Source organism: Periplaneta americana, chromosome 3, assembly GCF_040183065.1.
Source record: "Periplaneta americana isolate PAMFEO1 chromosome 3, P.americana_PAMFEO1_priV1, whole genome shotgun sequence".
Lineage (NCBI taxonomy): Eukaryota > Metazoa > Arthropoda > Insecta > Blattodea > Blattidae > Periplaneta > Periplaneta americana.
In genome coordinates, this window is record NC_091119.1 from 156,017,251 (window position 1) to 156,034,409 (window position 17,159).

A 17,159-nucleotide genomic window follows, 5' to 3' on the forward strand; every position below is an offset into this window, starting at 1 on the left:
TTAAATGCCAGTCAGAGTACACATAGGTTCAGTTTTGTAAATCATACTATAAAGACGGTAAATATGCCAAAAGTACGTCATTCAGTCAATTTAAAATCAAAACTAACAAGTTACATTTCAGAATTTAAAGAAGATGGTTTATCAACTGACAATAAAATATTATTTTGTAATTTGTGTCAGTGTGCAGTATCATCTACACAAAAGTTCCTGGTGCAACAACACATTACAACTAGTAAACATCAGGCCAACAAACAACTAAATTCCAAGCAGAGACAATTGTTTTTAACACAACCAACAACATCGAATGTAAGATCTGAGTTTAACATCGACCTGTGCCGTTCTCTCATCTCTGCTGATATTCCTCTCTACAAACTAAAGAATAAGGTCTTCAGGGAATTCCTTGAAAAATATACTCAACATACAATCCCGGATGAGTCAACACTTAGGAAGACGTATGCTCCATCCATCTACGATGAGACAATACAGAAGATAAGAGATGAAATTAAAGATAGTTCAATTTGGGTTTCCATTGATGAGACTCCCGACAAAGAAGGTAGACTTGTTGGTAATGTAGTTATCGGTTTGTTAAGTGAACAATATTCTGAACGAATTCTTTTACATTGTGATGTTCTAGAAAAGTGCAATAACAAAACTATAGTTAAACTGTTCAACGAAGCTATGGGTATCCTGTGGCCAAAGGGTATTATGTACGATAATGTGTTATTCTTTATTAGCGATGCTGCCCCTTATATGGTCAAAGCTGGACAAGCATTATCTGTTGTATATCCTAAATTGACTCATTTTACTTGTGTGGCGCATGCATTTCATCGTGTGGCAGAAGTGGTCAGAGACAATTTCCCTAAAGTAGATTTGTTGATTTCATCAGTGAAAAAAGTATTTCTCAAAGCTCCCAGTAGAGTTAACGTGTTGAAAGAAATGTACCCTGAAATTCCATTGCCACCAAAGCCAATTTTAACTAGATGGGGTACATGGCTAGAAGCAGTTGAATATTATGCCGAACATATAGACTCTATTAACAATGTTCTCCTTGCATTGGACTCTGAAGATGCAGTCTCAATTGATACTGCGAAAACAGTTACCTGTGACATAAGTGTGAAGAATGACTTAGCTCACATTCAGCATACATTTTCATGCATCATAAAAACGCTCAAAAGTCTCCAAAATAGGCACCTTTCACTATCTGAAAGTTTTGAAATTATAAATAGTACTGTGGAACAACTGAATCGTGGTAGAGGTAAAGTTGCAGATGCAGTAAGAGCTAAGGTGGACACTGTACTTTCAAAAAACCCTGGATATGAAGAACTACAAAAGGTTGTTGCTGTGATGAGTGGTGAATCAACAGTGAAGATTAACTTGGACTTATCCCCAGCAGACATTGTGAAATTGAATTATGTACCAGTTACTTCTTGTGACGTCGAACGCTCTTTTAGTCAGTATAAATCTATCCTCAGAGACAATAGAAGAAGATTCACTTTTCAGCACTTGAAAGAAATGTTTGTAACCTATTGTTATGGTAACAGACAATAAAAATTGTGTTTTGTTGAAACTACATTGGAAGATAAGGTACGTCCATTATATTTTTTGTTTAGTTTGATTAAAATGTACCAATATTTAACGTACATAGTCATTTTTTTATAATTTTAAGTCCATATTTAATTCCATATTTTGGTAAAAATCCATATTTAATTCCATATTTTGGTAAAAATAACTACATATATATTTACATATTTCATATATTTTTAGTCCATATAAATCCGTTCCCTGGTTATAAGTATGGCATCTGCAACAAAGATTCGCACTGAGTCTATACGCCTGGAACGTAGGTCACATACCACACGGACAAGGCAGAGAAGTTGCCTACAGAGCATGGCGTTGCCACACGAAGTTCCGATACTTTTTGACTCTACTAATACATGTACGTAGCATATTTGTAAAGTGATTCTACTGAATTTCTGCGTTAGTTACACGCAATGAATGAACAAATAATTGTGTCATGGCCTCCTTGCTACAGAATATACGACGACAAAATAAATAACTTTTTGATGACAATAAATCTAGTAGACTGTAATCGGAAATGAGAACGGCAAAGTTAAAACTTGGCCAACTCTCCATTCCCGTTCCCGGGCTCCGGCAAGCTTCTCGTTAAGTGAATGCTGATATTTAAATACATTTATTTTAAAAATGTTTTCTGTTCTCATTCTCGTTGTCGTTTCCATTCCCGGTTTATTGTGAACCAGCCTTTAGGGATAACCTCGGAAAAGGAACTGAACTATGTAATCAACCAAGCGGGATTGGAGCCCACACCTCGGAACACGAGGTCCCATCTCTACCCCGCAGACCACGCCGGCAGCTACTATTTCTGTGATGAAATTTTTATGTCGATAAGACCGGCCCTTAACTAACATTATGCAGACTGCTAGAGTGAAGGAAAGCGAACGAGCAAATCGGCACGAACATCCGTGGAAGGATTCCAAAAGAGAGAACACATGTGGCAGCCTGGCCGCAGTTCTGTGAAGTAGAAGCAGAAGTCAGGAAGGAAGAGGAAGCGGCCGTGATCTGTGGTCGGATGCGAAGACAGGAGAAAGATTCGAAACCTTAATTAGCTCGCGGGTCATTTCCTGCACACATGCGATTCAGTGACGCAACGACAGGGATTGGTAAGCTGTGCATCTTGTCGTGTCAGGCCGTCCAGATTGTGAGCATATAATATGAAAGAGAACATAAACTAGTGTATTCCCTTTGTCATCATACGAAGAACAGAGAAAATATTGTAAAGCTACAAAAGCGCATATATTTTCTACTTACGAAAATGTACGTTTTAAGAGTCTCTGATCATTTTATCTATATTTGCTGGAACATAATATAATTTAATCTGTCTGCCTTGTATGCTCTGTTAAACGAAACTACGTGGCGGATTTTATTCATATTCAGTACTGTCATTTCCCATAACTATGGTCCTCGAACGCAATTATGGTCCATTCAAATTCTGTACTCCACAACGTAGTACCTCGTTTATCTATATTTTTGCCGTGCTGTAGTTTAAAGTCAAGTGACTATTTTTATTTCAGTAGGTTATTTTACGACGCTTTATCAACAGCTTAGGTTATTTAGCGTCTGAATGAGATGAAGGTGATAACGCCGGTGAAATGAGTCCGGGGTCCAGCACCGAAAGTTACCCACCGTTTGCTCATCTTGGGTTGAGGGAAAACCCCGGAGAAAACCTCAACCAGGTAAGTTGCCCCGACCGGGAATCGAACCCGGGCCACCTGGTTTCGCGGCCAGACGCGCTGACCGTTACTCCACAGGTGTGGACACTGCAGCTATCTACGAACAGTCTATGTCACTTCTACAGTGTTCTTTGAATAGTTGTATTGTGGACCATAGTTGTGTTCCAGGACCATAGTTATGGGAAATGACGGTATCTATAGTTTAATTAAAATTAGCATATGACGAGCAGGATGCGAATTAAGATTTCTGATGAAGGAGGATATAATCCTAGATAGAGAATATCATACATAAAATTATTATTATTATTATTATTATTATTATTATTATTATTATTATTATCATCCTCATTCTATACGGCTCAACGCTTGGTCGCACTGAGTTGCTTCTCTTGCATCTTGATCATAATAATAATTATATCCATGAGCAGGCTTAAGATAAGATGTGTAATTCCTAAGTTATTGATTGTTGTCAGCTTGCTGGTGATGATAATACATCAATATTATTTTCTTTGCCTACTTTATACTGTACTTTATAAAGTGTACCGAATTAAAACGAATTCTATCCCCCTCACAAAATATAATTATTATATTTTGTGAGAGGGATAACTTTCCAACAGGGGGAAATCCCCCTATCCCCCCCCCCGTTAATTCGCACCCTGATGACAAGAGAGAATCAGATAAATAAAATAAGTGTAAAGTGTTGCTTAACTACAGGTATAGTACTGTAATTTCAATCTGTAACTTAGTGACAACTAATACGGCGTGGTTGTGTGTCAGGTTTCCATGGCATTGGTACATTGTTGTCAGATTTTATGGGAATAAACACATGATAGAATAATGTAAGTAAACCGTGATTAGGATATAGGACTACCAAGACTAACTAAACACACGGGCAACGGATCTCAACGATACATACATACATACATACATACATACATACATACATACATACATACATACATACATACATACATACATACATACATAATTAAAAATCTCCCAGCCTTTCTGATAAATTGCACACTGCGTCACATTATCTATGGATTCTTTTACGTGCTGTAAATTTACGACACGGAAGTACCGATTTTATTCCTGTTTTGCCTTTAGATAACTTTGTTCTCGGTCAGATTTGAACCAAATATGGGCTTAGTAGTTATCACTCGGCTAAGAGCACGACCTGTTTTCACGACCGATACATATGAAGTAGTAGTAGTCATAATTTGGGGAAGATAACAAGTGATAATGTTATCATTCGTTATCATCTAATTCCACTGCGTGTTTTGCTTGCAGGTACAAGCACTGTCCAGCTGATCTGCGCCATGTTCGACTGGGACGAAGAAGAGAACCTGGCCTGGGAGCTGGGGGCCAGGGAGGCGCAGCAAAGGTTCTGCGAGACCTGGGGGAGCCGCAAATGGGACGTGTTCCTCCAGTCCGAACGCGCGCTACTCGAGGCGAGGGTGGGATTGGCGCTGTTCGGCCCTCCCGAACAAAGAGACTCATCGGACAAATTCTGTGGTTACAAAAAGAAGCAAGCGAGGACAATAACGAAACTGTGTGACCTGATCGTGAAGAAGACGAGAAGATACGCAAATTTTGGACAAGTAAAAATTTCTTGCGTGTTCGTGAGTGCGAAGAGCAGCAAAGAAAGATTCACAGTCCCCTTGATCCGTGTATTAAAATACGATTATGCCGACGATATATGCAACCACCGCTTCTACGACTCAAATTGCCACATGTACAAGAGTTGGGAGAATTTCCTCAGGCATAACAAACTGCCTCGCAGCCTCATTCTTTATCCTACAAATGGAATTTATGTTCTTAAGGATGGAAAAGTAATCTTGAGCCGAGGGGAATCAAAGCGTTGGTTCTCTACCACTGTGGCAACATTCCGACCTTGGAGTTCCCTAGGTTTCCACGGAATGGGCCTGGAGTCCTCACGAGTGCCTGCGGTTATGACACCTACAGTGGCTGGCACAGCCATGAAGAGTGCCTTATTCATTGCTAGAACTGTCAGTACCAAAAGGCCAAAGTTCAAGGACGAGGTGGATGCTGCAGAACGTGATGACCAAGAGACAGACTCCGAACAGCAGCTTTGATTGTCGTGCATTCCAATTGTCATCAATATACTGGAGGATTACAATGCATGCATATGCGTCTGAATGTACAGTGTCACATGTCTTAAGTCTGAACTATTTTATTTCCAGTGAACTTTCAGAGGTGAGATCATACAGATAACACTTTACACATTTTTATTTAGATCCATCAACAACTGATCTACAATTAGAAAAAGTTTGATCAAGAGTACTTTATATACATGCAGGATGAAGCGTTTAAATACAGATTGGTATGTTAGATTGCCTATATGAGTAGATGCTTTGTCAATAGAACATGAAGAAAAATTTGCTTTGTGTCATGGAAATGCTTGTGAATAAAACATGATACTTAAACTACTATTGGACTGTTTACAGCTAATGTGTGAATCTTATACTAAAAGTATTGTTGTGTGGCGCCTTTGACATAAATGAAAGGACTTTACACATGTAGCCTCTCGGTAAATATATGATAATATCTGTACAGAGTGTCTTTTCCCTGGATGTCACTGGGCATAATGTTTGGCAGCTAATCTCTTTGATTTTTGCAGCATTCCCCATACATTAATACCGTGTCTGTTAGTTCCTCTCCAATAGATTCCACTAGACTTCTGCAGTAATAATGCCATTCGCCATTATGTAGTTTTATAGTTGCTTTGCTAATGTACCGGTAATGTGTATCATGTATGACATTTTTCGGGATTAAAGGTTGTTATTTACACATCATCTTAGCAGCAAAGCATCAAGGATCTGTTTTTAAATGCTTCACACTGTGTAGTATATCAAAAGTTTCTGTATATAGCTATAATCAGTCTCAGTTGTTTGCTTTAAGTTGAGCAATTTCATCTTTGTCAAGATTATTGTCTTAAATTTAAAATAGTTATTGGTTTGTCTTTTGTACAACATGGTAACTACTTACTTTCCCAGATAGAAAATTGCAACATATTATTATTATTATTATTATTATTATTATTATTATTATTATTATTATTATTATTATTATTATTATTATTATTATTATTTAATTTTGGAGTATACTACTTCTAACATCTCCTATAAATGTTATTAAATTTACCACAAATTAAGTAACATTTTAGGTGTACTGTATGATATTCATCCCAATTTCTTCATGACAACATTGGTGTATGGAGATTTTGCTTTAACCCTGTCCATAATTTGTTTCCTACAATAATACATATTTATTGTGTTTTCTACGTAGTGAAGTAGATTACTTACACATGATGGTCGTAGTGAATTAGTTAAAAACATAGTTATAAGTTATAGAAATAAAATGTGGTTATGTCAATGGTAAGAACGTTTAACACTTTATAGAACTGAAATGATATGAACTTTACATTTGCTATGGAAGAAATTTAGGGCTTATCCCTATTTTTTCATTTATCGTTTTAAAAATTTTGATAAGGAAAATAGTTTATACGTAATGAATGCTATTAGGGACCTGATTTTTGTGTACCTACTTTATATTACTGTTTATTCTGTGTTAAAATTAATTCTAAAACTCAGAGACTGCATTTACTCGTATTTCTGTAGGATTTTTGTCCTAAAAGTTCAAAAACGCATTCATTGTATACATAGGAAATAATGTAAATCATAATGAAGATAAATCTTGTCATAGAGAAACAAATTTTGATAGTTGGAAGTATGCAAGAAGAACAATCAGTTAATATAAACATCCCCCTGTTTCTAGTCTAGACAGAGAAGCATTTCGCCACTTGATTGAACGGATATAAATTTCCACGTTTGACTTTATATGCATTGCACTCGAATTTGTCTTGTGAGAAGAATACAATAAATGTTTCAATCTTATGACTTATCAATTTAATACTGTATTAACATTTGCTAATACATGTTAAATATTAAAATAATGTATGAATGTTTTCGCCTATTTACAGCATTATCAGATATAATTTGCTTTTACGATATCTAAATTACATAGTGGAATCTTTGTTTACTCTTGTAGTAAACCTCAAATTGGTGTTATAATAATAAGTAGGCCCTAATAATGACTCATGAGTTTTATGTATTGTACTTGAGTGGAAAAATAGAAGTTATAAATAAGTCTACGTTTGATAACTAATTATGTTATATTTAGTATTGAAATACACAAAACTCATGTTACAGTGGTTTCACGTTACATGTATGTTTTAAATTATTACAATCTCAAATTAAAATACATTTATCAAACTTTATGTTTAAACCAGTGTAACATGAGTTTCATGTATTTCAATACTATAGAACATTAGTTATTCAAATGTAGATTTACTTATAACTTAAAAATTTTCCACTCAAGTACAATACATAAAACTAGTGAGTCATTATTACTTATTATTATAACACCAATTTGAGGTTTACTACAAGAGTAAACAAAGATTCCACTATGTAATTTAGATATCGTAAAAGTAAATTATATCTGATGTTCTAAATAGGTGAAAACGTTCATACATTATTTTAATATTTAACATGTATTAGCAAATGTTAATACAGTATTAAATTGATAAGTCATGATTGAAAATTTGAAAAATTAAAACATTATTTATTGTATTTGATAACTGACTTATCTGAAAATCAAACATGAATTCTAAATTGTGAGAAGAAGTTTCATCGAGAATTTTACTTCATCTTTTGCAGATTTTAGAATTGTTGACACCGCTATAAAACTTGCATCAGTGAAAATAACAGAGCATTTTGTTCTTGGACAAATATAAGAAACAAAATTTCACTATTTTATCAATACCTTTGAGTCCACATCAGCTCAAATTGAATGTGACTAAATTGAATGTCATTTAACTTTTGACTACCGCTATTATAGATTAACTTATCCATCTGTACAATACAGATTGGTGTAAGTGAGGAGGGGGAACTGGCTTTATAATTATAGTCAAATTGTTAAAAATCTGTATGAAATATGTTTACAGATAAATTCATGCGATAAATATTCAGCAGTTCTACTTTGTAAGACTTACGTTTTTTTTTTTAATTATTTTAAACTAGTCAACATGGTGAACCTTCAAGGTACTGCCATAAATTCACTCTTATGTTCCACAGAATAACTGTATTTGGAAACTTATAAACAAGCTTGAGCGTTAGTTTTGAATCCACCGTTTTGTCACCCAATGTGAGAATGCAGAGAATTTCTTCCTATTGTCACTACCATGACTTGTGCAACTGCTGCTAGAACAATGGGTTCTGTAATGAGACGTCAGAGACATAAAATATTATTTTTTCACGCCACTGGTTTTGAAATCACGTTTCCCAGGAATACCAGTCAGCCTATAAGTTGCTCATAACAATATTCTGCTTATATGCCAGCCCAACCCAACAATTCGCCATCCATATTTCAGCAAACATTTGCACTAAGTACAACCAAATAAGAATTAATCTTCCTAGAATTTAAATTTCTATGATGACTGTTCATTCTGAGAAAGCATATTTGTCCAACAGTAATGGACTTTCAGCACATAGCATACGTTTACACGTTTTCATCATGCATTGGTTGTATCCTCCATTGTGTGCTTGTTTCTAGATGCTATAATGAAGAGGTTATCTGTTTACAAACTTAAGAGACTTTGCGTTATTTAAGAATGAACTGTGAATATTAAAAATGAATGCTTTGTATGTGTGACTGGAGTTTTGTAATCAAAGGAGATATATTTTTTGAGAGTAAGGAGATACTTCATTTATTCTAATAGGCCTATTATGTCTTACAGTGTACCTTCCAGGCAGTGACTGAAATGGATATAAGTAGTCTTTATTTGGCTTTTTTTTTGGGTACTGATAACATTACTTTGCAGCAGTTCTGTTTTGTATTCTAGGATCTGGGAACTGTTTTGGCATGTTGGCGTCATTGCACCATCCATAAAGACAAGACCGGAGAATAGTTATAACATGACTTTATGGGAGTCACCATTTCATTCACACCAAAGTGCAACAGATAGTTTCCTAAAATATTGTAAGTTTAAGTCCTTGTTCTAAGCATGATGGTTGTGTGTGCAATTCTGAAGGTAAAATGTAACGATTCTCAAGTTCTTTCAAGTAAGACTATGTATTTTCTTATTATATAATTTTAGTTTTTAAGTCTGTGCCAAAGTGGAGCGAATTTCTATTATTGAAGACAAGTTAGTCTATTTATATTATAATTAAACTTGGTAGCATATCAGTATACTACAATATACATTAATTTTACATACCATTAAAAACACCGTAGGGTTTGTCTCCTATCTTGATTTTTACAAAACAGTTCTAATTATTCCTTGCTCCAACACTTCTCCCTGCATCTTGCATTTAAATATAACAGCACACAAAATGCAATGTGTGTGGGAAAGTTGCGTTATTTTGCAGTTGTAAATTATAATAAGTTTTCCTTTCTTTTATTTACAGTTTTGAGTTCATTAACTACAGCGTAGTTAATATGTTCGTCAGAATTATATCATTCACTACTATCAAAAATTTCGAGAATTAGGAGATGCAGCCTTGAATGGAGATGATCTGTTCTTCTATACTCTTTGTGTTTGCAAAGGGTTATGAGGATTTTTAATATCTTCTCTTAATACTGTACTTAATTATTCTAGATCAATTTACATGTGTTCCATTTCGTAAAATGTTGGTCTTACAATAATAATACTGATTTATACTTCAGTATGGTAAAAAAATGCGTAAATCAAAATTGAATACATGGAGCTATTCAAAAGTCGCGATATTTTTAAAAGAGCTGAAGGTATGTTGTGTTAAAAACAATCAAAAAGAGGTTTAATAAAATAAAAGCAGTTTAACATCACAAAACTTGTTTCCAATTAATATTTGAGGAGAAAAATTCTCTCCGGCACCGGGGATCGAACCCGGGTCCTTGGTTCTACGTACCAAGCGCTCTGACCACTGAGCTACACCGAATTCAATCCACAGCACCTGACCGAACCTTCCTCCTTGAATGTTTCCCTTTTGGGCCTGACTCCAAGTTAGGCATATATGTTGACGTATATGTCCAATGTCAACTGCCATTATATTAGGAGCGCACTCAGTTGAGTGACTGGTTTGGCCGGGATTCCGCAGTTAAGTGCACAGTAATCTGTACAGAAATATGCACTGCTAGCACGGGTTCGATCTTCGGCGTCGGAGCGAATTTTTCTCCTTAAATATTAATTGTCAATATTACAGATATTATTCTGTAGGATAAATTAATAAAAGAAAATATCTTTAATATTGTTTCCAGTTGTCTCTTTACAGTTGTTTTGGATCTGTATGAAGTCATATCCTAAATTTATTCCTCGAAATAATGGTTTCGTCTCTGCAGAAGCAAATTGATCTTACTCATTGTTGTTATAAATGCAATAAGGAATTTTTTAAAATCCTGAGAAGATTTAGGACCTTACATCTTCTGTGATATTAGTCTTTTAATCAATCTTCATCTTGTAAGCATGTTGGAAAATTAGAGGAAATAGACCTAGATTCCGTGATGGTTAAAAAAGAACATTCTAGCAAACCAAAATACATAGAACATGATGCTTCAATGAGTTCACGAAAGTCCAGATAATAATAATTAGTGAAAATTTATGGTTTTCTTGTGAATGCTATTCAGATCCTAGAACAAAGAATTGAAGGACAAAATGGTGAATTTATATTTTATTTGAATAATTTTTTACATAAATATATCCCATTCTTTTGTTTTAAATACCATTGTTACGTTAATCTTATCTTTAATCAAATTTCAGCAATTTCAAATGTATCCCAACTTCTGAATAACACCATGAATGTTTTATATATTTCATAGTAGTTCTTAGTGGATTAGTTTCGACTTCGTATCAGAAGATATGTAGTCGAAACTAATCAACTAAGTAACTTACAATTTAGTTTTTCATTTTAACACATGAAAGTTGAAAATGATACAAAATCTTAAAAGTGTGTAATTAAGATGTATCATAGTAGTTGTTGAAACCCAGACTATTTAATATGTCTGAATTAAATGCTTTACTACTGCATGACAAAGAAGTGTTGAAATTCAACTTGTACCCAACCTTCTTCAGAGGGTAATAATTTATGTTTGTTTTATGCCTAATTTATTATCATCTCACCTAGTTGGTAAGTTACCTATTTTTGTACAATACACATAAATAGCAATAGGAAATGTGTATTATACTCTTTGGTTCCACCGATAAAACCAAGCACCATATTAATAAACTGTTGTGAGCCTTTCATGCACAACTTTTTTGGTTACTATTTTCACAACATAAGAGAGTAGCTCCAATTTTGGAGTGGTGTGAAAGTAAAAACATAGCATATACTTGTAACTTTTAAGTGCTGTCAGTTTTATTTGTAAAATGTTTGGCAATGATTTGTTTTTTGCCTTTAAAAGCAATGATAAAATCTAGTATTTGTAAAATTGCCTAGGAACTCTTACGACCACCTTCATGTAGCTATAAAATAGATTTTGTTCACGCTGTAAAGAGGCTAGAATTTAAGGTTATATGCAACTGTGCCTAATTCAAAGGCAAAAAAAAAAAACAGTTATATTAATTCGTAAATTATATGGTTTGAAATCATTTAAGTAACTGATAACATCAGGTGCCACAATCATTGCTTACAATTTACATCTATCCAATAATGCAGTGAAGTATCGTTGTTTTACTTTTAAAATGACGATAATAAAGTGAATATATGCATCACTCTTTATTTCCCTTGATTTTTATAATGTTCATACTATTTGTAATATTTTAAAAAGTAATTATTTTAAACTATGAATGGTTAGACAATACCATGCACGTACCTTAAAAAGTGGATAAATTAAAGTGAATTATTTAGATAGTGATGAAAAAAACGTATTAATGTTCCATATACCGGTAACCTATGTGTTCACTTATTATGTCTGTAGTCATTAGTGTTTTGTATTTCATAGCTTGTTTGTGAACATGCAAGAACACACTTGTATATTCTGATCTATGGAATAAATCAAATGTGTGTTCAAGAGTTGTGAGTGTAATGTATACATACTCTATACAAACTGTTAGTTTAATAATAGTCACGTAAACAAATCAGTTTTTGTATTTTGTGTTCAACTGTGGTGAAGGGCATTCTGTGATAGAGGAATCTTGCTCAAAAGAACATTTCAATACTTACTCTAGGAACAGTGTCAAATTATTATATCAGATATTGGAATTTTACAGATATTTATTTGAAAATAATTTTTGTTAAGAAACATGCCAATGTACTTGTGCTATTTGAATAAGTTTAGTTACATTATTTATTAAAGCTGTGTATTTTCTTCCCCATCACCCATTTCCTAAAATTCCATTAACTTTTGTATGCAGGTTCTTTATTCTTAGTATAATCTATTTAATAGATAAATAGAGCGATTACATGCCTATTACATTTCACACACATTTTCATAACCAAGTAGCCCTACCGGGTACTTCTTTTTTTTTTTTGTCTGTTCAATGGCAAGGCGCTTAACTAGCTGACAAGTATACGTATGGTACCCTGGTATATAATATCACTAATTTGCAGTTATACCTGTAATAATATACATTCATCACTAAGTTGCTAATCACCGAACTTTCAGGTTTAAACATAATGTATTCCTTTATTGCCAGTGTGGTAATTTCAATCTTGTTTTACTTGTCAAATTTAGTTGGATGAAATATCAGAATTTGATATGACTTAATTTGGAAATTAGGACACACAGGTAATAAAAATCCCACTCACTCTTTTCAGTTGTTAAAAAACAATAGAAACAGGAACTCAACAAGAGTAAAAATGGCCTGCTGATATACCCACACATTCTAAACACGCGACATGACCACAGATGTTAAGGTGTGAATAAAATAAACTTAACAAAAAAAAAAAAAGATGTACAATAAGGTTAACATAAAAATGATCTTCGTACACAATCAACTCTATTAATTTGGAGTGATTTATTAATGGATGCATTCAAGACTAATTTAGAAAAATGTTAAACGAATTATCTTTGCACCAAATGAGTGGTCTCTGGACCAAAATGATAGCATTTTAATTATTTAAATAGAATTTAAATTAAGTAGCATATTAAACGATTTATTCTTCTATCAAACACGAATGTTCCTTGGACCCAATGTTCTATTTTAATTATGTAATTACTTTATATTTATTTATAATAAGTGCAGCGGAGCGCACGGGTACAGCTAGTATATTATATAAAAGAAATTATACAATTTTGCGCATACAGCAAGGCATTTTTTATTTAATTCAAGAAAAGTTACATGAGTGGTACCGGTACTGCAGTAAAAGTGTTAGCACTACATTATAAGAAGTGACATACTAGGATGGCATGCTCAAGTTTCACCTTTCTTTCTAACAATCTTATAAAATCCTAATTGGCATTTTAGATACATATAAATGCTATAGCATTACTTACTCACTGTACTCGCCAAACTTAGACGACCCCAGCTCAGAGAAAAGAAGTCAAAGACGTCACATCAACATGCTCTGATGTTATGTTATGCAGTTGGTCGCATCCAATGACTGAATTGCTTTATAACAGCGTTGCCAAACATAGATGGCCTCAGCCTGAGTAGAGAGGTCAGATCTCTTGTCTCTTGTACTGTCCGACAATAGGCTCGTGATACATAAGAGATATTGCAAGAATGTAGGGTCTTCTCGTAAGAGACAACTGCAGTAGGCCTACAACTTCTCTGAAAAAAAAAAATCGTACTTGCCTCAGCTCAGCGGCTGGGCTAATTCAGAGTCATATGTGACAATGCTGCATAACTAACAGGCATGCACCTTATGGTTTATTACGTTTTGGATAAGGCACGAGTCAGCAGAGTGGTGTGAGTGAGGTCGTCTAAGCTTGGCGAGAGCTATACTTACAAATGGTTTTTAAGGAGGAACCTGGACGTTCATTGCTGCCGTCAGTTCCTGTCCTGAGCAAGATTTATATATGAATTTAGAATGAATGACATGTCATTTGAACAAGAGCTTTCCATTTAACATTTCCTGTAATCATAATCAAATCACAGGGACTTCAACATACCGAAGAAAACAAACTGACTAGCAAAAATTTTCAGAATTACCACCGACTGAGGAAGGTTGTTCGAGAAAGAGTAGAAAAAGGGTGTGGACTTGAGTGCGTAGATAATGGGTCAAATAAGAGGGTGGGCTAAATCCAAAGTACGGATGGTATTTGTACCTGTACTTTGGATCTGGTCCTAAAGTTTCAGAGTTAATTTAAACTCAGTTTTTTCTTCCCTTATAAAATTTCCTTTTTGGTACTGGTAGTTAGCAGGTTTATACTTTAAGCCGATGATTATCTATTTAATAATACAATTAAATTCGATTTCACCCACATTTTCTTAAACAAGTAATTGGGTACTGTACCTATATAATATTATTAATTTGTAATTATAATAATAGGTCTACACAATTATCATTAGTGGCCTAATTCCTGGATTCTTAAGTTTGAACATAATGTTTCTTTATTGTTAACCTCGAAATACTAAAACGATTGTCTTTAGAGACAATTAATATTAGAGACCCTCCACAAAACTGGCTTCATTTATACACTGACGGATCCTTGATCTCCAGAGAACAAGGTGCCGGTGCAGGTGTTACGTGCTGTCTCTTCTCACTTTATAGATCTCTTGGGTATGGAACAACAAGTTTTGATGGAGAAATCATTGCAATAAGTGAAAGTCTCAGGAATCTTCTATGCCACATCAGTAAATTTAAAAATGCAGTTATATTGTCAGACACCAAAGCAGCTATTCTATCAATAGTCTCTAAACACACACCTTCATCTCAAACAGCAGAAATAACTAAAATGCTCTCTCAATTAATATCACTCAATAAAAGAATTGTATTCCAATGGATACCATCCCATTGTGGAATCCTGGGAAACGAGAATGCGGATGCTTTAGCAAAGAAGGGCAGCACTGCTACTTACAGACCTGTTACTAAATCTACGTATTACTCTGTGAAGAGATTTATTAAATCTACATACGTAGACTTCAACAAACAAAATTTGATAACACAATCCCAAGGGAAAAAATGGAACTCTCTGCATCAAAATCCACAGTTAATTCCCGATTTACCACGAAAATCGTCTGTAGCTGCATTTAGATTGGCAACAGGCCATGATTGTTTGGCCAAACACCAGCATAGAATTGGAATATATCAGTCCCCCAACTGTCCATTGTGCAACTCAAACCAAGAAATGGATTCGGAACACCTCAAAATCTGTGCTTCAGTGGCTGGTCATGATAATATCTTTGAAAAATATTGGAGTGCAAGAGGTCAAATGACTTTATTGTCAAACGCATGGCATTAGAAAACGACAACAACAACAATCTCGAAATGCTACTCCTACTTTATGTATCAAATCCTGTGGACGAAATACAAAAATTTGATAGGACTTAATTGAAGATTAGGACGTAATAAAAATCCAACTGATTCTTTACAGGTACTGTTTTGCATTATTTATTTAATTATCGAAAAAATACCTCTGAAATAATTTTAACTTGTACAGCAAGATGTTTTCATGTCATTCAAGAAATGTTGATTGTATGTTGTAATACAAATTGTTATTACTACCGGTACATCATAATAATAATCCTTTAAATGTAATGGTGTGTTCAAACCTTACCTTTTTTTCCAACAAACTTAAAACTTCCTAAATTGCATTTCAGAAGTTTCTTAAATCTTACAACATATTCTGACAAAATGTAATTTCAGCATGTTATATCATAAAAATTCTATTTCTTTTATTATAACTGAAACATTATAAGACTATTTTTATTTATTTTTGTGTCATCAGAATCCGGACCTGATAATCACTCTAAACACAGCCTAACTACATAACTTATCCTAACCTGTCTTTGCTTTCTCCCAATATTCTTTCAATATTTCAGAAAATATACGTAATTTATTTATAAAAAATGTGAATGTAATAAATTTACCCGTAGTAGACTGCACATAACAATGAAGGTCTGTGTTGAGATTACAGGTTCAATGGTCATGTAAATACCATTTTCTGTTATTATTTTTGAAAGCTGATATCCTGAAGACCAAGTTCATGTAAAGCTCTTTGTCTCAGCTGGAACTTCTGTGGCTTCCCTGTTCCAGTTCGAGGGAACTCATCAGTGACACGAATATAACGCGGAATCTTGAATTTAGCAATCTGAAAAGTTACAAATACAACAAACTGAAAAAAGAATTCTGTAATGACAGTTACACCACTAAACAAAAATAGAATTATGCCTCATACTGCCGAATAGTTGGCAATCATCCACATACACTCTAATATTTGTCTGAGTTGATTTTCTAGTCAACAAAGACTAATAGCAATAAGCCTGAATCATCAATCTTTCCTCCTGATCTCAATAATGTTGCAGCTACTGTTACTGCTATCACCACCACTATCACTACCAGACTAGTATTTATTCACAACTGCACTGGTAAGAAAATGAAAGAAAACCAAGAAAAAAGTACCGTAGTTGATTTTGTATTAGTTCTTTAGTAGGCCTAGTCATCATTTTTAAGCTAGAGAGCCTGTTAGTGGTCACAAATTGATGCTGAGTTCATGAAAAAAATATATATGTTTTAATTTATATAATGATAGAAGACCCTTTTCATCTCCTAAATTTCAAGTTCATATAAATCATTTTAATTTAACTTTACAGTATTTGTGACAAGTTTAACCTTTGAAAACTGAATTAAAAACAATGAATCCCTTGTTTTTAGTAATAAATAAATCATCTTATTTACTGCTATGTTTAACTAAACATTTTTCCTTGGCAATTACTTCATAGCTGCTCTTATTGTTATGCATAAACAGATA

At 34.0% G+C, this 17,159-nt stretch overlaps 2 protein-coding genes across 9 annotated transcripts in view; one reads left to right on the forward strand and one right to left on the reverse strand.

The window, feature by feature from the left end:
• The window catches only part of LOC138696731 (uncharacterized), a 46,285-nt gene that overhangs the window by 21,281 nt on the left and 7,845 nt on the right, over positions 1 to 17,159 (forward strand). For 2 of the 4 annotated variants that reach the window (XM_069822076.1, XM_069822078.1), the window contains exons 2-3: positions 4,539 to 5,465; positions 9,172 to 12,598. In XM_069822076.1, coding sequence (XP_069678177.1) covers positions 4,568 to 5,344 — 777 coding nt within the window. In that variant the 5' untranslated portion in view covers positions 4,539 to 4,567 and the 3' untranslated portion in view covers positions 5,345 to 5,465; positions 9,172 to 12,598. Of the gene's footprint in view, positions 1 to 4,538; positions 5,466 to 9,171; positions 12,599 to 17,159 lie in introns of those variants that run through there. The other 2 variants (XM_069822077.1, XM_069822079.1) reach the window with 2 other exon arrangements.
• The window catches only part of LOC138696729 (medium-chain acyl-CoA ligase ACSF2, mitochondrial-like), a 53,908-nt gene continuing 48,757 nt past the window's right edge, over positions 12,009 to 17,159 (reverse strand). For all 5 annotated transcript variants that reach the window (XM_069822072.1, XM_069822071.1, XM_069822074.1 and 2 more), the window contains exon 13: positions 12,009 to 16,499. In XM_069822072.1, coding sequence (XP_069678173.1) covers positions 16,359 to 16,499 — 141 coding nt within the window. In that variant the 3' untranslated portion in view covers positions 12,009 to 16,358. The remainder of the gene's footprint in view (positions 16,500 to 17,159) is intronic.